The sequence below is a fragment of the Seriola dumerili genome, unplaced genomic scaffold, assembly GCF_002260705.1.
Source record: "Seriola dumerili isolate Sdu_G_001 unplaced genomic scaffold, Sdu_1.0 BDQW01000056.1, whole genome shotgun sequence".
Classification (NCBI taxonomy): domain Eukaryota; kingdom Metazoa; phylum Chordata; class Actinopteri; order Carangiformes; family Carangidae; genus Seriola; species Seriola dumerili.
In genome coordinates this window covers 2199859-2225541 of record NW_019174311.1, presented here as the reverse complement: position 1 = coordinate 2225541, position 25683 = coordinate 2199859, and the positions used below count along the sequence as shown (strand labels likewise).

The window sequence follows — 25683 nt, the reverse complement described above, 5'->3', positions numbered from 1 at the left end:
GGACTCATTGTTGTTCAAAGTGAGTAAGAGTGGATACGACTGGACTTGGCTGTTTGTGTTTTCTGATTTTTCTCTTTTTGCTCAAGTAGTGTGACAAGGAATCAACAAATGAACATGAGTGGTTGGAAAAAAAAATGACAGGGGCCAAAAAGCAGTTTCCCTTCTACAGTACAGTAGCTTATCTACATAAGGGCCTCACAGAGTGCAATAACAAGAGTGTCACTGCACACACTTCAGTGCAACAAATCTTCCCTCTCTTCAAACACAGTGCAGAGGACAAGAGGGGAATAGCAGGCAATTAGGCAGAGCACAGATTATGCCTGTGTTTTACAACTCTCCTCGCATAGCCCCAAGGAGGCTACTGTGAAGACCTCACTGCAACTGCCACACACACACACACACACACACACACACACACACACACACACATGGACACACTCAAGTTTGTTGTCCTGAGCTTGTGCTGATTTTATCACCTGTCTCCATCTTTTTTCATGTAAAAAATCACACAAAAAGTGCTCAGCATCGATCATGGACACCTACCTAGACAGTTACACATGTAACCACACACATTCAGCATCACACACACACACACTACCCGCAACTCTCAGTGTAATCCGACCTCCCTCCAAGCCTTCAAACTCCTGTTTCTCCAACACTTCTACCTGTGTCCTCCCTCCGTCTCCCTCCTCCCTCCTTCGCCTCCCTCATTCTCTTCCCTCTTCTTTTCTTCCCAGTCCCAGTACAACTTGCTGAGCAGCAGCATGGAGAGCCTGGGGAGCCGCGCGACGTCCGCCAGCCCCTACAGCTCCGAGAACGCCTCCTCGTCGGCCGTGCCCACCCCCTCACCATACTCCCAACCCAACTCCACCTTTGAAGGCCTGTCGCCTGCACCGGCCATCCCCTCCAACACCGACTATCCCGGGCCGCACACCTTCCAGGTGTCCTTCCAGCAGTCCAGCACTGCCAAGTCTGCCACATGGACCGTGAGTACACTCACTTTCTTGGCTTTGACATGCAGGGTGTGTGTGTATGTGTGTGTGTGTGTGTGTGTGTGTGTGTGTAGACAAGTGCATTTCTCTGCCTTTTGTGTCAGGCTCACTGTCTTACTGAGTAACTGTATTGCACACAAATAAACGTGCACACAAAGACACTTTTTCACATGCACATGTACACACAGTCACTCAAGTCAGCAGAGAAAAGTTGCATCATTCAGTGATTCATCTTGTCCTCTACTCACCTCATGTAGTCAAATCTAATGTGATGAATGCAGCAGGGAAAGTTTGGTTTATATATATAGTGTAGTTATATATATATGTATACATACATACATACATACATATATATATATATATATATAGCGTCCTGTTTTTTTATTTTTATGTACAGTGAGTGTAGTGAGTAGTGAGTACAGTGTAATGTAAATGTAGGAATTATTCCATCATATTTCACTATATGAAATCAATGCATTAACATGTTGTAATGATAATAATGCAATACAGGCTGTTGTAGTATGTCATGTCTTAATCCATATATGGCACTTTTAGTGTTGCCTGTTGTTTCATTGTAGGAGTCTTTGGGATGTGCACTTCACACTAACATTGTATCTACACATTGAAAAGAAGATTTTTGTTAGTTCTATAACAGACATAATATAACACATGGAACATATCATGTGACATATCTATTGTAAATATGATAAACACAATGGATAAAAACATCAGCTGTAGTAATTGTACACAAATCAGAGGAACTTGAAAACTGACTGAAAGACTTCTCTGAACCTACAACACGCACTACTACCTTGTGATGTGACGGTGCTGAGAGACAGGTGAAATGGGAGCTGTGTAATTTGTCATGACCCAATGAGGAGTCTCCTGCTGGAAAGGTGTCACCTCCGACTGTCACACAGTTGACCTCCCTGAAACAAGAGAAACAAGAGACAAACTGCACTTCCTTCACTCTCTGTGTGTGTGCGTGTGTGTGTGTGTGTGTGTGTGTGTGTGAGTGTGTGTGTGTGTGTGTGAGTTCAGGCCTGTGAGTGTCTCTGTGTGATTGACTGAGGGGCTCCTCTGTGGCTGTGTTTGCTGGAAGTAACCATGCGTGGTGGGATGTTTTACTCAGCCCTCAGTGATGTAAGAAGATCCCCTTTGGACATTAGAGCGGTGGTCTTTGACCTGCTGCTTTTCTTCTCTGTGTCTTTCTTCCACTGGTCTTAACACCCTCTCATGGCTGTCACCTTTGGTGCCTAAAGTTTCTCCCTGTCCTCTCCTGAAGTCATCTCTCTTTTCTCCCACTTACATTCTCTGACTCAGTTCTTTCTCACGGACACAACTAAATTCATAGTAACCAAGAAAAACACGGACAAAAAACATTAGTTTGTTTATCTGAGAAGTGACTGCAATGATATGAAATCCTAAAATATGCCAGAAACCTGTTTCAACCTGTGTGGTTTCAAATGAACCGGCCTTACTCTCCCATTAGTTTGTTCACTGTTCCTTATATCTTGATACATACATCAAATCAAAGTAGCCTGATAAATCCCAAATACAAATTCAGTGTTTCTACACACTTCAGCTCCCTGCGGTTCCATCTACCCTTTTGCAACAGAATAAACTCCTCTTATTGGCTTTGGTTTGCATGGATAATCGTTTGAAAGAGATCCTAGATTTATCAACAAAGAAGAGAGCTTTGATTCTCCCTGAACAGTTCAAATCGTAGCAGTTTTGTGTGTTACAGAAAGAGCAGAAAGAAAAGAGGTTTTGACTGGCGCATGACTTACGATACAGATGATGAGGCAGCAGAAAAAGGGTTGTGATTGAGGAAACCTGTGATTATTCAGATGCCTGTGCTGCAGTTAAACAGGAGGGATTAGAATGAGAGAGAGACTGGTTGATTGCTCATGGCTTTTATGGAGTTTACCGTATGCTTTGTTTTCCTCTTGCATACCTGATTATAAGATTGACGAAGTATGAGAAGATGTATTTAAGGGTTATTATACAGTGGCTATGGAAAGGCAAAAGTTTTCATGTGTGAGATGATTATATTTAATCCCATAGGATGCTAAAGATGTCAAGAAAATGTTTCATTCCAAATCAAAATGGCAGCATGCAATCAAAAATATCAATCAAACCAAGAAAACCAAGGGAACATTTGCCAGGCTACATTTGAGCTCAGCGGCAAAATGCTTTTTGAGGGTTAGGAAGTGTTAGTTTTCAAAAGAACACAGATTATATTCAAGCCTCTTAGAATGAATGCATTTCTGCTAATGGGAGGGGATTCCCCGAAAATAAAACCAGGTTTGCATGAGGATTTGTGTGTGTGTGTGTGTGTGTGTGTGTGTGTAATGTGAATGCACATGTATATGTGTATAGTTATGCAAAATTCAGCAGAAAGTCCAGGTTTGAACATGCTTGAAAAAAAAGGATGAGTATCTGGACCAGACTGAGTCACCTTGTTTGAATGAAGAAGTCAACAGTCTCTGGGTTTCTTGCTCATTTCTTATGGCCTCAGGCAGTGGGGAATGCCGAATCCCATAGGGGCATATTGACTATAATCACTTACTTAGCTGCTCCCCTCCCCGGCCCACTGCCGCTCACAAAGAGTGGGTGGCATGCAGTGCTCTGGGAGATTATGAGAAAGGTAGCTGCCTTTTGCAACTTAAATTTAATATTTAATTTAAAATATAATAAACTTAAATTCCCTTTGTCAATTGAATAATTGACAGGTGAGGCTTGTGGCAAGACTCCGTACATTAGTGATAATAGGTCTGAAACTCTGACGCTCTCTTGCCCCTTGCAGATGATTCCTTGGTTTGGACACAAGAATCACTGCAGCTGGAAATGAGATGTAACACCTCTGCCTTGTCAAATAATAAGACCTCTTTCCATACACTCAGACTTCAGTTCATGTCAGTGTGTGTGCGCGCATGTGTGTGTGTGTGTGTGTGTGCGCGTGTACGTGCATACAGTATGTGTCAGGAGAGGCGGGGTTGATGTGGTGGGGATGCAGGCTCCAGCATGCACTGCACAGCGGCTTGTCAGAAGCTGCTCTTCCCAGCTATTAGCCTCTCTCCGTTAGCACACAGGTCCCAACATGCCCCACACAATGCATCCTGCCCTTCCTTTCCCCATGCATCATCCTCGGCCACATCACCGCCGGATGAGCATCTGACCTGAGAAAATACACTCGATGAGGAAGGATTTTTCACACACACTTCTGAGGAAATTCGCTGCTTAGATGTCAACAGCAAATACATGAAGTTGTCCATAACTATATGAGATTCAGATCAATTTCTACAGCAAATGCAAGTGCTTTTTATAGTCACCCAGTAGATGAAGTGCTTAAAGAGAACAAACAGCCTCCAGGATTGATATCTTAACTAATTTCAGTCCTGTACATCAATGTACATTGTCCATAATCCCATCTGGATGCCACCAATCCAGGAAACTAATTCATTTAACACTGCTCTTTTCTGCTGTGTGTCCCATAACACTCTGTGTAACGCTGGGTATATGTCATGCTGTCAGAAGGACTGAACTTTTACAATCCTCATGGACTGTGCCAGTAAGTAAATGCAGTGAACAGCAGTCAATATGAAACTATTCAACTTTCTTTTACTACCCACAGTATGTATTAAATCATTATCTTCAAATGTTTCTTTCAACCCTAACCCTTTAATAAATTTCTAACTTATTGCTATTTGAGGCAAAAATGTAAGATCTGAACGACTCATCAATTATCCCATGGTTAGATCTTTAACTGCAGAGAACCAAGCTGCTGTTGAAAAGAAAAAAGATCAGTCTGTAAAGGTCATTACGTCTTTCCTTCTTTCCCAAAGTCTCTAAGAGACAAACAGCAATTACTACCATGTCAAAGAAAGTGCAATTTTTTTGGTTGATTTGAATCCAATATAATTATAGACTATAGAAATGCAGCTTAGCCTGTGTTGATCAGTACAGCATGCATGTATGTCAACTGTGTGTGTGTGTGTGTGTGTGTGTGTGTGTGTGTGTCTGTGTGTGTGTGTGTGTGTGTGTGCATAAACGTATTTGATATTTGGACAGTTAAGTGAATTTGTGGTGGGCAAGTTGTTGCTTGTGTATATGGATGACGGTCTGGCAATTATCACCCTGTCTCCAGGAGCCTGTCAGGACCTGCCTCCGCTGTTCCACTGTGTAGAGGCAGGGATGGATGGGTGAATGGATGGACTGAAGGCTGAATTAATGGGTTCATTTATGCGATGGCAATGAAAACTGACAACTGAATAGTTAGAGCATTATAACAGTGCTCTTTTACAGACATGATCACACCACAACATTGTGGGATAAATCGCTGGATGATTCTATTCTAGAGAAAAAGCACATTTGATTAAATGTGTACACGAGCTACTGAGAACACCAACAAAAACTGTATTATTAAGTAAAAGAAAATGAACATATCACCATCCGCTCTAGACTGAGTGGATGGAGGTTGACAGTCCATAGCTTAGAGGTAACAAGCAAATGGTTGTTTGCAAAGCTTGTTTTACCCTCAGTGAAAATAGACAGTGTCTGTCTGTTAGTAGTGAGTAGTCAGATGTCGCGTAAAATCGTCAACAGACTTCACTGAAAACGGGTGGAATGTTAGGCAGCTGACCGATGTTTTATGTTGCAAATTCAGGAAATTTTAAACGACGTCTTAACATGTTTGAAGATTTAGAAATGTGTATGCCTTACAATCTGTAATCCTAGTTTTTTCTCTTAATTTCCTTTTCTCACTCACCTTGAAGATTTTTTCCAGCTCATTGACAAAGCAAATAATGTCTTAAGTCTTTGACTATCTTTAGTTGAGTGTTTGTTCTCTCTCCATCTTTTTCTCCTTCCTCTCCATCCTTTCATCCCCCTCTCTGTCTTGAAACTAAGCCCAGCTTATCCATCACTTATCATATCTTGTCTGAACAGGAAGATACACATGAGATACTGTCGTTCTTTTATTAATGTTTCGCTTCTGACAAAAACGAATTGAGCTCAACTCACAGATTCATGTGTGCATGCCTGTGCATCTTCGGTGCATGTGCACACAAGTCTGTGTGCTGGACGAGTTGAGACGTCTCCCAGGGCATCTGCACCCCGGAAGCCTGAAAACACAAAAAATAATTTATGACTTTTCATGCACTGTTTCATGTTCAAACACAATACCACAGAAACCGCTGATCCCTACTGTTTCCACAATGTATCAAGAACCAATGCAATGGTCACTTATAATACTGTACCTGATACTGGGACGACAGGATTTTAGAATAGACATGGAATTGCAAATTATTACTGACCTGTAAGAATGATTTGTCAGATGGAAAAAAACTAACTTTTGGCATGGAGAAAACAAAACCAAAAGATCTGTTGCAAATCAGGTGGCTACTCATACTGTCAGTACTGTAGCGGGTTTAAGTAAAGGTAAATGGTTTGAGTATATTTGTGTGTGACTCAGGACACGGGATTGTCTCTTGTCCCCTGCAATCAGTCTCTACTACAAAGCATCATGAGTTCTTCCTCAGTTTGTTGCTTTGGTAAATGACTAAAAGCTCACAGGACCATACATGTCCATCAGTATAACCTTTTTTTGTCAAAGTAATATTATCAGTGTGTATTAATGTAGCTGCAAGGACATTCAGTTAGTGATGTAGGATACTATACAGTAGATACTAGTTGTTGCTTGCACAGAGTCAGTGTGCTGCCTGCATTCTTCTACATACACCAAGCCATTTAACCACCACCACGACTGAATATCAATAACTTCTTTCTGTGAGGCTGCCTGCTAAAAACCTTTAACCACATTTTCATTTTGTCAAATGCTAAAAGAGTTAATACTCTAATGTTGTGATCGTGCTGCAAAGCAAACCAGTGGATCATTTTTTGAGATGTGATTGTTGCAACAAGAAAAGTCCCCAGGTCTGTAAATAAGATGTCTGTCTGGCCGTTGCATCTAAGGAAAATTATTTATTCATGGTATGGACAAGCTGTTGAGACTTGTCAGGGAAAGCTAGGTGGGAAAAGGTAATGTGGTGCACAGGTATTTCCATTGCCCTCAAGGGAATGCTCATGGCTAAGGGTGTGTGACTGTGTGTGTGTGTGTTTGTGTGTGTGAGAAAGAGAGAGAGTCTGCAGTGTGTGTGTAAGAGTGAGGGGGCTTTGTAACGGTCACAACAAGGACTCTAAGCAGTAGGTGTACTGGTGCAGGTGTAGGAGTGACGGGCCAGAGGCTGGCTGGTGGGAGAGTCGAATCAGAGTATGGATGATCAGTGTAAAATTTTAAAAGTCATTTAATGTAAATTCAAAGAAAGAGCTGATGTTTATGCAATAGAAAATTCTAGATATTGTAATTGTATTGTATTGTGATGAGGTGCAGAAGGATCAAAGTCCAAGCGTCCACATGAAAGTAAACAGTGATTAATATCAAAGAACGATCTGCATGAGTGACAGAGGTGAGTTTAGGAAAAAGAAGAAAAGTGCAAGAAAAGTGCTTTTTGAAAAGACTGTGGTGAGAAGAGGAATATGTGGGAAAGCATAATGTAACTTCTGGGGTTAAAGGGGTATAACAGTGATTTAGGGGACTTATAAAAGAAAAATTAAAAATATAGAAAAAAATACAATGGAAACTGAAGCAGCAGAGGGCAAGATAACCTGACTTTTAGTCCCTAATAAGGGTGAAGTGGACACTACACTTCCCACTATACTTTGTTAGACCCACCCCAAAGTGCCCACATCTTCCAAACTCCACACCACCAGTTTCAGCCTTTCTGTTAAAAAGCCTACACTGAGATAACCTTAAGGACGTTATGAGGGGTTCATTTTGAAATTTTGGAAAGCTCCCTTGGAAAGATCCACATAAGACATTATAAATTCAAGGTTTAACTAAATGCAAACAATGCACTCAACTATGGAACTCACCAAATGCCATGAGTTGATGAAATTTGAAATTTTCCAATTAAAAACTTGAAAAATTGAAGTATAGCTTGAAATGGTATAGATGTAGACCATATAACTGGAGTACAGGTGCTCATGTTTTATGTGTCTTTACGCCTTCTCTCACCCATCAAATACAAAAAGGAAAAATGACATTAAAAAAGGCATTGAAAAGGGAAGTTTTTTCCAGTGCAGTGTTGCAGATATTGAGCTGTATATACTGTACTTCTGCCATAAGGTGCACTGTTGCGTTTGTATTCAAGCTCATCGTAGCAAGCCCATACAGGACAACTGTCTTCTCTGTTTGGTTTCTGGAAGGTCCCAGTTTGATTTCCACAGGGAAGATTTTTGAGATTTCATGATTGTGTTGGGGCATGTTAAGGCTTTTCCATCCCTTGTCCTGGTGTCTTTGGATCCATCTGAACAAGCATTTATACACACACGTACATATGCATGTGCATGTGTAAATGCCCATAAACTCAGGAATCCTTGACGACTTGGCTTTAATGCAGCTCCGCACATTTTCTGACTTGAGTGATTATTGTGAAACAGGCCTATGTCAAACATTTTTAATTATCAGCCAGTCTTATATTTTTCCTCAGCTGGTACACACACAGAGACATAACCATTCTTTATAGTCTGTCCTTTCTAACTCCCGCTTTTCCTCTGCCATCTGCAGCATCTCACATTACTACCCGCAAACTCTGCTATATAACAATGATTTATTCATTCTAATAACACATTCATTTCCTTTACAACATAGACTTCATTTTACCAGTGGCTGTTTTACAGTTGTCATGTATTTTCCCTTTCTCTTTCCTCAAATGGCACACAGTCATGATTTTATATGATAATTACAGTGGACTGTAGCTGCACCCCACTATTTTATAATGTTATCACACAGCTGGTTATTTGTCCACGCTGTCTACTATCATTTAAAAATGCTTTTTTGTCTAGCATACTGATAGTTGACTTAATGGCTCAAATCACATTATTTCAGCTGGAAACAGCAACTCCATCCTGTATTTTTGTAATGATGTCTGTGGCAGCAAATACTTTAAGATTAACCCTCCCACCTTTTCTCCCTTAGCTACTTCTTGAGAAAACAGTTTGTGTGTCTTTAATCCTACGTTTCATTTTTCCGTAGTTTGTTTGAAAAATGTAAATTTGAATTGTGATTATTTGGTATTTTTCTGGATAACTAGTGGATCTGATTCTTTAGGTGTGTTCACTGCCTACATCATAAGTCTCTCTGAACACGAGTGTCTGAAAAATGGCGAAACTGTTAAAATTCAAAGAGAAAGAAAAAATCTCCTGCAGTTGGGTATTCAAATTTTAACACAGCAACTGGGATTTTGCGGGTCAAAGTCTTAGTTCACGCGCACATGTGACTGACTGATTGTGATGTGATCTGATGTGCTCTGAGAATATCCAAGTCAGACACACACTCAAAATTGCCGTTTGTCAACTCTCTGAACCTGTGTGTTCTTTTGCCCTCTAGTACTCTCCCTTGCTGAAGAAGCTCTACTGTCAGATTGCCAAGACTTGTCCGATCCAGATCAAACTCTCGTCCTCTCCTCCGCATGGCAGCATCCTCAGAGCCATGCCCGTCTACAAGAAGGCGGAGCATGTCACAGAAGTGGTCAAACGCTGCCCCAATCACGAACTAGGACGAGATTTCAACGATGGTAATGAAACAGGAGAGGATGATACATAGTTCATTAATAATAACACTGGTTTGAATTTTGCCTAAAACACAAACAGTTTGTGCATTATACCTTTCATAAACAAGACTGTATGGTGTCTGAAATGTATGATGCTTTGACTTAGATTGGCACAACTGCGTCCTCACCTTTCTTCCTTTGTTCTTTCCAAAGGTCAAGCAGCCCCAGCCAGTCACCTGATCCGGGTGGAGGGGAACAACCTCTGTCAGTATGTGGATGATCCTGTCACCGGGCGACAGAGTGTCTTCGTGCCCTACGAGGCTCCACAGGTTAATGGTTCATCAACTCCTGCGTATCATGGAGACCCAAAGCTCATTAGATTAAGTATCTCAAAAACAGGACTTATGACTTTAGACCCCAAAAATGAATTATGGTATGTTTAACATGGACAAAATATTTGGGATATAATGTCCCTAATATTTTGTACATTTAGATCAAGTGTTCTTGTTGTGGACACACAATGGATGCGTCATTCAACAGAAAAACAGTCAGTTTCAGTGAGGTGCTTCATAGAAAGCATGTCTATAAATAAAGATGGCGGGCATGTCCAAACAGTTACCCAAGTGACAAATCATCATTTCTGCAACTGCACCTGAGGAGGTTAATGAAAAGCAAAATTGTTTGGCCTCACGTCAAAGTGCGCTACAGCCCCCTGGTGGTGAACTGGCCACACTTACTGTAAAATGGGAGGGTTGCTGGTGTTTAGATGCACAGATTGAAAGAAATAGTTTGAGTCATAAACATCCAGAAATTCCTTGATAAATGTCACATAGATTAAACAAACAAAAAAAAAAAAAATCCAGTTATTAATTCATGGTTTTGTGCTGCAGGTGGGGACTGAGTTTACCACCATCCTATATAACTTTATGTGCAACAGCAGCTGCGTGGGTGGCATGAACAGGCGACCCATCCTCATCATCATCACTTTGGAGACCAGGGAGTAAGTCAGAAATTCATAAGTCAGACACACAAACAGTTCAAAGAAGTTACTTATTTTGGCCTTAACAAACAATTCTCAGCTCTTTGTCACTGGTTTTATTTCATTCTTTTTTGTTTGCACAGGGTACATAGGTTTTTACAAATATACATTGTTTTACAATAGTACGTACTGGCAAATAACACAGGACTACACGACCAACCCACAGTTCATTGGGAAGTGCAGAATAAAATACATTATACACAGCAGATTATAAATACTATTTCTATTACTATTCAGTGTCATTTGCTGTGATGTAAATTTTAGCATAAAGTATGGTTGCACCCATAGTGTAAGAGTATTCAGTGCACTGATCCACCAAACAAAAGTAAAACTGAATAGTAAAGACATTCCGGGAAAGTTAAAGAACCCACTGTGGATTTCATCTTAACAAGTCCTGATGAGTATATGTTCTCTCCTGAATTATGTCTCCAGTGGTCAAGTCTTGGGCAGAAGGTCATTTGAAGGTCGGATATGTGCGTGTCCCGGCAGAGACCGCAAAGCCGATGAGGACCACTTCAGGGAACAACAGGCCCTGAACGAGAGTGTAGCCAAAAATGGCAGCGCCACCAAACGCAGTGAGTAGAAATTTTGAGATTCAGTGCTGTTTCAAGTTGCTGGTTGATTGGTGTGAATGATGAATAATGAGATTGTGAAATGCGTTAGGAACCTCTTTGACCATGATTCTGTTTCTGTCGTCTGCAGACTTTAAACAGAGTCCGCCAAATATTCCGAGTCCAAATATTAACATGAGGAAGAGGCGGCATGGAGAGGAAGAGATTTACTATATTCCTGTAAGAGTCTTTCACACACGTATCAGTCCACATGAAAACTGAAACAGTACATTGTCAGCTTTTACAGCTGCTTTACATTTAATGTGTGAGGTTTCATCATGCAGCCATATGTGGAAATATTTACACTGATTTAAAGAGAGTCAATAGCATCGTTTCAAATACTGAAAACAAATGTACCATGTTTGAAGGACGTGCTCATATTCCCTGATTGATTATGTTACGTGTTGTGCCGGGTTTAGGTTCGTGGTAGGGAGAACTTTGAGCTGCTGATGAAGATTAAAGACAGCTTGGAGCTGGTGGAGTTGGTGCCACAGCCCCTGGTGGACTCATACAGACAACAAACACAGCAGCAACTGCTGCAGAGACCGTGAGTCAGGACGACACAAACACACAGTCACCTGTCGGTACATGTAGCCCACAAACATACATGTATATAAAAATGTGACACACAAAAAGGCACATTAAAAAAAAAAACATGCTGTCAAAAATACACTGTGGTTACTCTCTTCTGTGTGAGTCACACGCACAAATATACATAATATATACAGAGTTACTCTCGCTTTCTCACTTTGTCAATCACACACACTCCTTTATGACAAATTTTCCAGATGAAGTCTATGAGAAAAATGGGGATGGGAGTAAGTTGAAGTTGATGATATAACCCTCTCAAAAAGCTAAATTAATTATCAAGCTGCTGTGAATTGACTTGCACACTCACTAACACACAGACACACACGTTCCACTAACCTCTGCCATACTGTCCTCTTTTCTCCAGGAGTCACATAGCGTCCCCCTCCGCGTACTCACCACTCTCCAACATGAACAAGCTTCATGCCCATGGAGGCCTCAACAAACCGCCCTCAGTCAACCAGCTGGTGGGGCAGCAGCAACAGCAACACCCTGCTGCCCCCACATCCTTATCTCATATGGGTGAGTATCCATACTATTAAGTATGTGATTAAAATCTAAATAGATGTACTCATAAAGCATATTTCAAACCAGTTTGTTTCTAAAGTTTTCTGATCAGAAATGATTCATCCCAAGAGAGCCTTTTTATGTCATTATGGTACAATTCTTTGTAATATTTTGCTGCTGATTACTTTGTTGACCACCCCTCCCTTTCTCACAGGTTCAAACATGCTCAACAGCCACCACATGCAGGCCAATGGTGATATGAATGGTGGCCACAGCAGTCAGACTATAGTGTCTGCTTCCCACTGCAGCCCGCCCCCTCCGTATAACCCTGACCCCAGCCTTGTCAGGTACCTCACCCTCCAATGACACTCCTTTTTTATTCTCCTGTAAAGGCCAGCAGATAATCAGGTGCATTTGTTGGGTTTAATAGGAATTGGTGCCATGTCGATGCCAAAACAACTACTTTGTTTGGCCATGTCCGTACAAATTTGGTCAAACTGTTTTTTTTTGGAAAAGTTCCTTCTTGCAGTGAAATGTGTCTAGATGGAACTGTGTTATACAGACAGTTTGATTTGATTATGGTTGCTTTGTAATGGCAATTACATCACAAACCTCCAAGCAACCATGGCTGGTGCCATAATGAAGGTCCACTGAAGAACTGGTTACATGGAATTGATGTCTATTTATAATACAGTTAAACTGGAAAAAGAGCATTACATGGAAAGGTTGTGTTATAGGAGTAGGAGCAGGTTAACCAAGTAAAGTTTTAAGTAAAAGTAAAACGTTTTTTGGTTTGTTTGCTTCCAAATTGTGGCCAATATGATGTAAAAACGGTCCTGTCTCCAGTAGTACAAGATTAGAAGTGTCTGTCTTTGTTAGCTGGCTGAAAGCAACTGGTGTTCCTACTCAAGCTCACCCCTCTAGTTGCATATGCTAAGTGTCTAAATCAGATGTGTTGATCATGTCTATTTACTCTGCTCATACAGTCAAGCTGCTCAAGAGTTGTAGACCTCCACTATGGCTGCCAGAGGGTTTGTTATGTCACCTAAAAGCCCAACCTGTGTTTCATACATTTACATCTAAAATCATTCACACTGTCACAGTGTGTACAGCCTACATATACTTTTGCAATGCACTACAGCGAATTTTCTTCAAAAGAAATTTCCATTGTTTAAGTTCTATTTAATTTAAAACTGTTTTTTCTCTTATTTTCTTTAAGATAATGTGTCACTGCAGTTGTTTTAACTTGGACTTTACTAACACACATTTAACATTTTTGATACAGCAGATTTTGTCCACCTTTTTATTTTCTAGATCACTATGTTTATTTTACAGTTAAATTGTACAGTTAGCTTCTTTTTCGATTACATTGTATGTTGCCAAAACTTTAACATTTCATGTATTTATAATAAAGATTCTTCACCAAAGCAATAACGGCCTTATGAATCATTAATATAAATGCATGTTTTTGGTTTTACTTCCACTGCATCTATCAAGATGTATAGTTTCTGCACACTTGAGGTTAATCCGTGCCCTAAATCTTTCACTCAGTTTTGAAATAAACTAATAATAACTTGAGAAGACAGTGAGATAATGACCTGTGATGTAACAGCATTGACATGCTTTTCTATTCATTTCTGTCTAAAAATAAATGCTGACCCTAATAATAAAGTTAGGATGTTATTTGTTCTACTCAAATCCAACTGCACTTTTCATCAGTGTTAATGAAGTTGCTTTTTATAATTTAGTCCTACTTTTAGCTTTGTAGCTGTGGTCTAATGGCAGTCTAAGCAGCCCTGCTTTTGTCCCCATACAGTTTTCTTACCAGTCTGGGCTGTCAGAACTTCATTGAGTACTTCACCTCCCAAGGCCTCCAGTCTGTCTACCATCTTCAGACTCTCTCCATGGAGGTAACTGCTCTTTTCCTGCACTCACAATCTCACAGTGATCATAATGATTATAATAACAAGTTTTGTGTCTACAGCTTCATAGAAAACAAGAACAAAAGGGGGAAAGACACAATAAAGAAAGAGCAAATGATAGTGAACATGAAAAAGTTGGAAAAGTAAAGAAATTAAAAATAAAACAAAATAAAAGTGTCTCAGAAAAAGCTTCTTAAAAAGCATTTGAAGATAGGAATAATTTGGCCTAGTCTTATTTAAGGTAGCCTGTGGAGGTTTTGACCACTAGTGATGATGTAGAACAATATCTTTGATAAGCTGGCCTTGTAGTTTTTGTGTCCACCAGGAAACACGACGACATGCACATTTATCATTTTCTGTCTTCTTACTTTTCTCCTTCATTCTTACACCTCCAATGTCTATTTGTGCCTCCTTTAGGATTTGGGTGCACTGAAGATACCGGAGCAGTCCCGCATTGCCATCTGGCGAGGTCTCCAGGACATGAAACAAGGTGCTCCCATCCAACTGCCCACCTCTACTCATCACCATGACTATCATGGCCAGCAGCTTCTTCGCTCCAGCAGCAACATGGCCGCCTCTGCAATGGCAGCCATCGGGGCTGCCAGCGGGGAGCTGCAACGTCAGCGTGTCATGGAGGCTGTGCACTTTCGTGTCCGCCACACCATCACTATCCCCAACAGATCAGGTGTTGTTGGGACGTCAGGAATGGCATCTTCTGCTGACGAATGGGCTGACTTTGGTTTCGACATGCCTGACTGCAAGATGTCACGTAGCAAGCACTCAATCAAGGAGGAGTTCATGGAAAGTGACGTTCACTGAGCCTGAAATAATCTTGGGACTGTTTTGGCAACATTATTGTCACAATCAGCCTATTTACAGAGTAAAATCATGTGGATAGGGTCTTTAAATGTGTTGTTAGGTGTTGCTGTCAAATTTGGTCAATGATTTTGGAGAGAATCAAGTTTTGTTTTGATTGTGGGACATTTTCAGTGTGTAAATGCACGTTCCTGTGCAGTCCTTCTTTGTGCTTGATCACTTGTTCCACCCAGAAGATTGAACATGAGATACCCCAAAGGACATTTCAAGTCTACATAGGGACATGGGACTCTGATAAGTGCATGTTAAAAGAGGGAAATATCAATTATTCTGGAAAGTGGGATGTTGTTTGGTCTCACTGTGCAATAATAGATGACACATTTTTCTTTAACAGCATCCACTTACAATAATGGTGAACAAGTGTGGCACTTGTACAATCACACAAATGTCAGAGTAGACATTTCACCATTTCACATTCTCATTTTCATTTTTTTCTCATTATAAAACTAGTTCTCAGCTTACTTATTTATTGTTCTTTCAGTTTTCTGTCTTATGTATAAATGTATATACTGTATCTTGTAAATGTTTTAGACTAGATGTGATTGAAAAGGGGTATTTAGATTCAAAATGGTGTCCTGTTTGAACCAAACATATGGAGTTGAATGGTAAATCAAACTCACAGGTTTGGGAACACATAGTCATGTATATTTTCAGTGGGCATGATAATGTGATGACTTTTAGTTCAGTATGCCCTTATCAATACATTGTTAAAAAATATTATTTAATGGGCTTTGGTATAAATAGTGTGTATTCATGAAAATGCAATGGAAATCAAAGTCAACAAGTAATTAGTTAGACGTCACATTTATTATTTTTTTTAATAAGATATGGGAAATACTGTGTTATTCTTGTGTAGAAACACATTGCAAAACAACTGAGAGACAAGATATCAAAAACAGTATTATAATTATCCTAAACACGAGACAAGACCGTAGCATTTTTGTCCTTCTCTGTGTATTTTGAAAAACCTTGCAGGGCAAGGTCCTCATATATTGATTATAGCTAGTTGTGTACCTAGTGTATATCTTCATGGCACTTGTTTGTGGATATTTGATAGCAACATTCCAATTTTATCCCTAGATAGCCATCCAGGACAATTAGTCATGTTGCAGTTTTGGTATGGTGTCAAAATTGTTTGTAGTATTTGACTTTGTACCATGACAATAACCCATACCTTATTTACAGTCATTTTCTAAGGCCCTCTTACCTACAAACACACACACTGTCACCCACTCACCAACAACTGGTCAAAGAAAGAGCACTTTAATGCTTTAAAAGTAAAAATAATTTTGGGTTATTTGTGCTTATGATCAGTATTATGCATAACCATGATGTAAATAATAATAGTACTTTGTTTTGATATACCTGACAAGTTTTTTTTCTATCAGTTTTATAAAGATGATTAAGATGTGTACCTTTGTAACTATTGCTGTTCATTCATGTCCATTAGTTTCTGAGGTTGTTAAGTTCAGTGTTTTTCTTAAAACTGTGGATATTAAAATATTTGCCTACCTTTAACGTCTCTCTTTATCAAAGTGAAAGCGGTTTTAGACTAATTATTGCTCTGGGTTTCATTTGAATTAACATTTATGTTAATAGGCAAAATCTAATAAGACATAAATCAAAATTATGTTATGTTATTTTTATGTATTACTGGAGCTGAGAAGCCTGTGTGCTTGTGTTCGTTTATGGTCCTCAGTCTGTTCGATCTGATCAACGCTCAATAGTTCGTCGTTCTCGGAGATCTACTATCCTTCCTGGCGTTTGTTCGCGTCTTCGCGGAAGTACTGACGTGTTCACACCAGTTTGCACGAGAGGTGGCTAGTTTAGCTAGCTAGGTAAAGCCGGGTATTGACAACAGCGGCCGTATCAGGTAAGAAAGGACTGTCATTGCTTATTTTCACTGCAGTTGCAAACACAACTAAGAGATGTAGAGAGATATTGAAACTAAGATACAAACTGAAAAAAGATTTTACCATTTAGTGAATACCGATGTGGTTACCAGAGTTTTGTTTAATTTGTAATTTGGCTAGCTGGTTAGCTAGAGCCGTTGGCAGCGTAATACCGTATCTCCGGAAGTGAGTTGTCAAATTATCAATCTCCTTGCTGGTACTTGTAGTTCAACACTTTCCTGAGACACATAATTTGCAATGGAGGGAAAGCGAGTCCTTAACTACATTTTATTTTGCTAGGCTTTAGTGGACTATGTGGTGGAGTTGTGGGAATTGTAGTTCAATAAATTAATTTAAGGGCCGACAGGGGACAAGTGAAGCTTCACGAAAACTACATAACCCATGCAAACGGTAATTTGGGCCATAGGGCAATGTACACTTGGATAGCTTGTTAGCCATTCCTAGGGCTAATTTGTAAGCTACCGTGAGTAACTTTAAAATAATATCACAGACGAAACGTCTGTAACGATTACTTTATCATTTATTTCGATCTTAGCCATCTTATGGTTTCCTCCAGAGAGTCTGTTTTGATGACTATTGCTTATTAGCTGCCTTCTCTATTGCCTAAGGTTGTTAGCTAGTTATGTAGCTAACGTTAGCTAGCCACAACCTCGAACAGTTCTGCACGGTCCTGCCTTTTTTAGGTAAAGATACGTGTCAAAATCAATATTTAAAATGCACTTTAATCGCAACGTCAAGACAGCGCAGTTGGTAATCAAAAGTATGAAACACAACCTCAAATTTCAACGTTAATGTTGGACTATCAGTAACGTTTTCTAGAAAATCCATGATCCTATCGTAACCAAATCAATGGATCTCTGATAAGTCCTGCTTAAAAGGAGCCGAAATATTGTTAACTGTAACAGAGTCAGCACTAGATTTTATTCTCCAGCCCATTTCCTCCATTTCTGTAATCCACACGGATATCATTCTGATCTCTCCGTGCACTGGTCAAATCTACCTGACAGATACGGAATTGGCAGACAGCTGCCTATCTGGACTTACTTCACTGGAGTTGAAAAAACGGTACATAACACAGAGGCTGCCACTTGATTCTGCTCTTTACAGCTAGAAATAGCTGATTCTGTAATAAAAGGTGGTCTAAGGTGGTAGGTGCATTCCCTTCTTAACTAGTCTTACTGGATGGGTTATTTGTCTGTACCTTTAGAAAAAAGCAGGCACAGAGATTATTTAGGATTGAGAACACACCTACTGATATATACAGACAGGAATATCCATGGTCTCTTCTACTGTTTCATCTTCTCTTGGGACCACTTTTTGCATCTTCAGTCATATTGCTAGCTGTATAGTATTAATGGCCCGTAACAGCCATAATCCTATCCAAAATGACTGAGACCTTTAGAATTATCTTTCGAAAGGCCTTGCAGGAATGTAGATTAATTTAACACCTTATACGATGTAGTATATTTTTGAAGAATATCCAAAAATGATTTCATTTCAGTGATAATGAATCTATTAGATATTTTTTTATTATATTTCTCATGTAGAACAGTATCATGGATTATAGATGAGACCAGTTAATGTTGATGTGTGATAGCTATGTAGGCTGTAAAGAGTTCCACCTTGCTCTCTTTCAGAGTTGATTTGAAATTCCAGCCAATACACCCAAGGGTGGGAGATGCTAGACATCATCCTAGATGATGATACTGCCCCTGCAGTTTATATATACTATTCCAGTCAAACTAGCCAAGTATCTTATATTCATGCACCACTAATCAACATGTCTTTTCTATCTTCACTGGCAGAATGTCAGAAGGGGACAGTGTTGGGGAGTCAATCCATGGGAAACCATCTGTAGTTGCTGCTTTCTTCACACGGATTGGACAGGTAACACGTCTATCACTTATATCAGATATATCATTTAAGTAATAAGGATGATAATATTTGCTGCTCTGTCCTAAATGCCAAAATGTATATCTCATGACCATCAAGCCACCAGTCTCATTACCTTAATACCACCAGAATTTATTAAACTGATGGTGATTAACGTCACTTCCATCGACTCAATGAGTTATGCTAATGGATTTCATTTTCAGAAATGCCTCTGTACTGGAATGTTATCACCTGTGATATCACCTGATATCAAAGTGCACATTAAGCTTCCTAAACTATCACAGACATAAAGATAACATTTACAACACACGGGAGATGTTTGCCAGTATTTTTTAGTGGAATGAAATAAACAGATGAATTGCAATTATATTTTTACATTTAATACACCATTTACTGTTCAGCAGCACACTGTTCTAATGTGAAAGTTCTTTAGTTTCACTTTCTTATTTCCAATCACATATTCTTCTCTTCTTTGTACTTAAAATAATCACTCAGTAGTAGCTTTCCTCAAGTTTTGTGTTCAGACTTGGTATTACTGTTTAAAAAGTACCATTAGTACATCCTTATTGTAAGTGAGATGGTGGCATCAGTGTCTCCAACTGTACTTGTCGGTCAGGCGGAGAAAGACGAGTTGAAGGGATGAAGAATGTTTAGATAACATTAATTTTCTTTACAGTAAGTAGCAATCCAGCCAGTGATCGTCACAGGGCGTTCAGTCAGTCAGTCAGTCAGTCAGTCAGTCAGTCAGTCAGTCAGTCAGTCAGTCAGTCAGTCATAGGCATGTCCTGTATCAATATCACTGCAAATTGAAAATGAAATCGACAGAGGCTCAGCAGTTTTTTTACATAGGAGTTTTTCTCTGCCTCTAGTGGCTACATTTTGTTTTCTCTGTGGATTTTTTTAACAGGTCTATCAGTCATGGCTAGACAAGTCAACGCCATTCTATGCAGTGCGATGGGCAGCCACTCTACTACTTACTGCTGTCTACATGATCAGAGTGTACATACTACAGGTAATTGTTTATTTTACTGTCTCTTTTACAATTTACTATATTATTTGCTCAGGAAAGTCAGAAAATGTAAGCCATGAGAGCTGTAGGTGTAATAAAAGTAACACAGACCAACTCATTCATTTGCCCAGTGATAAATAGTAATACTAAATACTACTTTTGTGATGTTAAAAATGTCTAGTTTTTGGAGACTGTCTTAGTGAGAGGTGATCATTCACCTCTCTTAATTATTTAAGTAGTAATTTGTGTTGTTGTGCTGGATTGCATTGTATTTAAGACACATTGTTTTTCATCATTTTTGCTGATTTCCAGCAAAGGTGAAAGATAGTCTCAGGGGACACGCCAAGAGGACAGTGACTGTTCATCTTTTTTTTTCTTTTTTTCTTTTTTTTTTTTTTGAAGAGGGATGATGCTCCTTGCCTGGGCTGGGCGGTATTTTGACTTTTTTGTGGAATATCGATAATATATTTTCAAACGAGATATAGGATGAGACAATACTGCTTAATCGATATAGTTTCTCGCCCCCACTCTCCTTCTGCATTGGCGCACAAACCCGACCCGACTCTCTCACAAGTTCTCTTGCAACAGGGAGTGAGACACAGCTTTTCATGTACAGTACCACTCAAAAGTTTGGACACACTTTCTGAATGGCAAAGTGTGTCCAAACATTTGACTGGTACTGTATATGTTGATATATGGTGCAGTTGTGTAGGCTTGTTGTTATTTTTGTTCCGTTAACATTTTTATTTTCCTTTGCACAGTTTTGTGTAATTGTAATAATTCTGTTATTGTTATTAAAAACAACTGAAGGAGCATCCTCAGAGATAGGTCTATTTTTATTTATATAGGCTATTTGTTTTGTATAATTTTTCATTTTGCAGCTATATATTTTAATACAAGTAACAAGGGAAGTAAACCCTGTATTTAAATTCTGTTTGGATCAGTCTGTTTTAATAAAAGTGCATATGACATCTTACATGTAGTTTGACTTAAAACTGAACAATTAGCCCACTTTGTAGAAAAATACAAGTGTGTGTGTGTAGTGTGTATCAGCCTAAAAATACCAAGAGTTTTGGTCCGTATTGCCCAGCCCTACTCTTCACTTTATGTGTTTGAGGAACATATATTCATATCCGATTCACCTGTCAGATGTATGATATGTGTGTTTTAAATTTTTGTCTACTCGCATGGAAATGTTCTTGCTCATTTTGTATTTAGTTTTCACTAACAAAGGTGCACTTCCATATTTACTGGCTACCCAGAAAGCCTTTTAATGTGGTGATGTTCCTTATGCTGCTTTTCAGGGTTGGTATATAGTAACATATGCTTTGGGAATCTACCATCTCAACCTCTTCATTGCTTTTCTATCACCAAAAGTGGATCCTTCACTGCTTGACGAAGGCAAGTTGACTCAATTAAATCAGATCACTTTTTGTAATGTGGTCCTTTTGTGTGTTTGGCAGTAGATTACCTCTCAAGTTGTTACCTGCCTGTTCTTTTTGGTTTTTGACTAGTTGCACTTTTGTTGTTTATATATACACTCTACATCCAAGTGTTTTCTGTGTTTTAGCTTGGATATTGTCATATTGTTGGTGTTAATACTGAGTCGTGATTGATGATTTCACCTGGTTATTAAGCACCACATCATCTTGTAACCTATATCTAATGTAGATGAGGGCCCATCCCTTCCTACCAAGCAGAATGAGGAGTTCCGCCCCTTCATCAGGAGGTTGCCTGAATTCAAATTCTGGTGAGTCCAGCTCATGATCTGGGCACCCTTTTCATCCACAAAGAGATTGCAATATATGTTCCTTCAAATGACCTGTGTGGTCCAAGCTTAAGTCGTGCAGAGCTTATTTGTAAAGGGGGAAGTCTTATCTCAGCTTTATCTCTACTTAATTCCTATCATCCATAGATCATCCTTATAACATAAACTTCTAAAAGAAACATCAAATATAGAAAGTTTTCATTAGATTTTTGTAAGCATGAGTTGACAAACTTTCACAGCAACAGTTAAAATCTTGGAGCAGTTTTAGCCATTAAAAATTATGTATCAAGGAACATGCTACTAAGTGATCATGAAAGCCTAATTTCTTTGTGTTCTAGCCTTTACAGTTTTACTTGTCTGTCATGTGTTCATGCAAAGTCTGTGTTCTCATGTGTTCTAAAGCAGGAAGAGAGTTCAGTGGTTTTGCATCAGTCAGTCAGTCAGTCAGTCAGTCAGTCTAAAGCTGCCATTTGTCTGGTGTATGAAAAGATTACCTTTGGTTCCTCTTCCCATATTGTTTATCACTGTGCTGTCAAGAACAGTTTTTTCAACGTGAAAACATAAATGGTGAGGTTGTTTTTAAAGTTGTGATTTTAAAAAATGTAACTGTAATAGTGCTGAACTGTTTTTTCATCAGCTGTTTGAAGATTTTCTGAGTTTACCAGACCTAAGAAAATAAATTGCAGTTGAACATATTATTACAGACATTAAAAAGACAAAGACATTAACATTTAGTCAACAACCTTTTACACTGGCAAGAGTAGACATATTTTTACGCCTTCCTGCGTTTTCCAATATGGATTTATTTCATGTTATGAATTAAAAGTCGTTCTTCACATTACTCTTCACACATACAGCCCAAAATGAACCCTCTGTGTGTGGACATACTGTACATACATAGAACATGCAATGACTGGGTTACAGTTGCGGATGTTGTTGACTTATGCTTAGTTGGTGTCACAAATGCGATTGCACTGTTTTAACTGAGGTTATGTTACTTATCTTTCCAGGCATTCTGCGACAAAAGGCATCGTCATCGCCATGATTTGCACATTTTTTGATGCCTTCAATGTGCCAGTGTTCTGGCCTATACTTGTAATGTACTTCATCATGCTCTTCTGCATCACCATGAAGAGGCAGATCAAGGTAAAAAGCACACACTGACCGACATATACATACACTGTATACATTGACACTGTGGCTGTACTAGTCTACTAAAATGTCAGAAACACCAGACTATATGATGCAATGCAAAATTAAGAGAGATGACTTAACCCTCTGACAAACATCCTGACATTCACAGAGGTCATATTTTGGCAATTTCATATGACTGCATACAGTGCATTTGTTTTATTTTGAATACCTTGTTTTAAGCACTATTTCTCTCTCTTTTTTTATTCATTTGATAAAACCAGCAGCCATTGTATTACTCTACAAACCCTACAAATACCTGTCGTTAATTCTCCTCTTTTTTCTTCTCCACCTTCTCTAGCATATGATCAAGTACAGATACCTACCCTTCACACATGGGAAGAGGACATACAAAGGCAAGGAAGACACAGGGAAAACTTTTGCTAGTTAAAAACTCCCACTTAGCCTTCCCTTCCTTCTCATTTGAGATCTATCAGTCACAGCTGATGGGAAGTGACAAGGGTTAGAGATTTGATTTTCTTTTTTTGTAAATGGGACAGTAACATGAAAACATAACATAAAAATATGAGTTTTGATCCATGGTTCACAGTGTTGGATGAGGATATGAGCAGCATGGATCAAATTAGTTTGGGGATTTTGCCTTTGACTATTAAATCTTTTTTTCTTTTTTTTTTTTTTTTTTTTTCTTTTTTCTTTTTTTTTTTTTGGAGGATCCCGAACCTCATTCTAGGATTGAGTTGCATTTGTTCAGTAGTAGGTGAAACTAAGTGCTGCCTTTTGCCTTTTTTAACCCCATGGGGTAAGTATAAAGTCATCAAGAGGGAACCACACTGAAAAAGAATTTGCAGTGAAATTTTTTTGCTTAATTTTTCCCCTTAATGATATTGATTCCAGTACATGTCCTTCTCCCAAATTAAATAAATGACAACTTTTGATTAATATATTGGTTCCTACTTATTTGTAACAAGTTATATATTGAAAGTCAGTAGTGTTAATAGCAAAATAACATGATGTGTAAGATGAAATCTGAAGAAAATACAACAGTCTTCAAATTGAATCATTTCATCTTTTGTGATAAAAAATGTGCAGCTGCTCTGGCTTAGAAGTGTGTAGCCAGTTGTCCTCTGTACTAAATGCAGACACTTTGAAGAGACTAGTCACATTACACTTGAATATGCATTCATGAAGGTAGAAAAAAGACCTATCATAATTCATCTCTTGAAATGATTACACTCAGCACACACAATCTTTGACTGATGTCTATCTTGAATTGGCAACTAATGTAATTCTGTGTATTACCCAGGTCACACTGGTGTAGCCCGTGTAACAAGCGTCATTATGGATGATTACCTTTGACTTCTTTTGAATCGTCAGCCACCCACATCACTGAATGCATATTTCAAGGCGAATGTTACTAACCCTGACCCATCTAGTTTCTTGTAGCCTGTAGTCTACCTTTAAATCAATTCTTTGTACTTATGCGCCTTTGTAAAGTTTAACAGATGGGATACTGTGTTGTTGAGCACCCCTATAAACCAAATTTTTAAATCATTTTTGGGGGCATTTAGCTTGAAATGGCAAGTCAATGAATTTGCTTTACCTCAGATTTTTACACCGTTATGTGGATAATTATTAAAAAAAACATACTGTCTTCAGAGTGCACAACCAGTATTCAAGTCCAATTCATAACAAGGTCTAATCTTACATAGTAATAAAGCAATTCCACATTTATCCCAACAACCTTTTCTCTTTGAAACATTTACCCATCTGTGTTTCAAAGGTCAGGGGTCCATTCAATTTGTGTAGACTAGTTGTTGTAGTCCTTTATAATCTGTGTTTACTTTGAAAAAAAGTTATGGTAAATATAGTCATTCCAAGCAAACTGTTGTTCTCTTTCTTTTGCAGAGGAAACATAAGAAAACAGAGATTGAGAGCTTTTATTATAACAAATGGATGAAGTGGGTGGCGATCACACTTTCTTTTCTGTAAACCTGTTGATTTTTTTTTTTCTTTTTCCATTTTTATCACAATGCTGGGGATTATCTGTCATTACTAAACTTTGATCAGCACTGTAGTAAGGGATCAAAACATTTTCCTGTAAAAAGTTTTTGTTTCAAAGGATTGTCTGGAGGATTTGTATATATATATATATTTTAAAAATATGAAATTTTTTTGAGATTATTTTTATTTTTGTTTTTTTCTTCCAACCACCATACTGTTTCCTATTTTTAAATCCATTGAAAGCAGAACTGGTTAATTGGGTTCTAGATTTGATGAATTAAATATCTTTCTCATGGATTGCATGTTCTTGTTTTCTTGTGCTACAGTTATTAAAAAAAATAGATTTTAATAGCTTAAGTGTAATTTTTTCACTCCAAATGCTATTAAAGAGACTGTGTCCCTTCAAACAGTATATTGGTGTCTTGCCTTCACATTTTGTCCATGGTGTCAGTACACATCTATTTCCTCTAGTAAAATCCATTTCAGTACAGTTGATAATTACTTGACATTTTCCACTCTTGAACTTCTCTTGTACTATTTAATGGGCCACATTCAGAACTGCTAGCAAATACTTTACTTTCTAAATATCTCACTTTCCATTATGGTGTTTTCTGCAGGTGCTAATCACATCAAGGATGCAGTATGATGCAGATGAAGTATAACTTCACCCTTAAATTGCAGTAAAAACACATATGGCTACCATTTGGTCTTACCTGTGTAATCCTGGGATGCCATGGAGGAAGGTAAACTAAAAAGGCCAAATATTGTAACAGAACAGAAGTGTCTTCGATGAATGT

The 25683-nt window shown here is 38.8% G+C and overlaps 2 protein-coding genes across 5 annotated transcripts; both read left to right on the top strand.

Moving 5' to 3' along the window:
* Nucleotides 1-743: 743 nt before the first annotated feature.
* tp73 (tumor protein p73) lies at nucleotides 744-16646 on the top strand. Its single transcript, XM_022741471.1, has 11 exons — nucleotides 744-986; nucleotides 9445-9631; nucleotides 9821-9936; nucleotides 10498-10607; nucleotides 11079-11221; nucleotides 11349-11437; nucleotides 11677-11804; nucleotides 12213-12367; nucleotides 12567-12699; nucleotides 14169-14262; nucleotides 14692-16646. Exons 1-11 carry the CDS (start codon nucleotides 765-767, stop codon nucleotides 15091-15093), a joined length of 1779 nt encoding a protein of 592 aa, XP_022597192.1. The 5' UTR covers nucleotides 744-764; the 3' UTR covers nucleotides 15094-16646.
* Nucleotides 16647-16933: 287 nt separating this feature from the next.
* On the top strand, nucleotides 16934-25298 carry rer1 (retention in endoplasmic reticulum sorting receptor 1). Of its 4 annotated transcripts, XM_022741790.1 has the most exons (8): nucleotides 16934-17023; nucleotides 18869-18950; nucleotides 19864-19968; nucleotides 21270-21366; nucleotides 21637-21715; nucleotides 22744-22879; nucleotides 23226-23280; nucleotides 24791-25298. In XM_022741790.1, exons 2-8 carry the CDS (start codon nucleotides 18870-18872, stop codon nucleotides 24799-24801), a joined length of 564 nt encoding a protein of 187 aa, XP_022597511.1. In that variant the 5' UTR covers nucleotides 16934-17023; nucleotide 18869; the 3' UTR covers nucleotides 24802-25298. The 4 variants fall into 4 exon arrangements, with proteins under 4 accessions (XP_022597511.1, XP_022597508.1, XP_022597509.1 ...); XM_022741787.1 differs by lacking the exon at nucleotides 24791-25298 and having other exon boundaries at nucleotides 23226-23533; XM_022741788.1 differs by lacking the exons at nucleotides 16934-17023; nucleotides 24791-25298 and adding an exon at nucleotides 17482-17526 and having other exon boundaries at nucleotides 23226-23533.
* The last annotated feature ends 385 nt before the right edge of the window (nucleotides 25299-25683 follow it).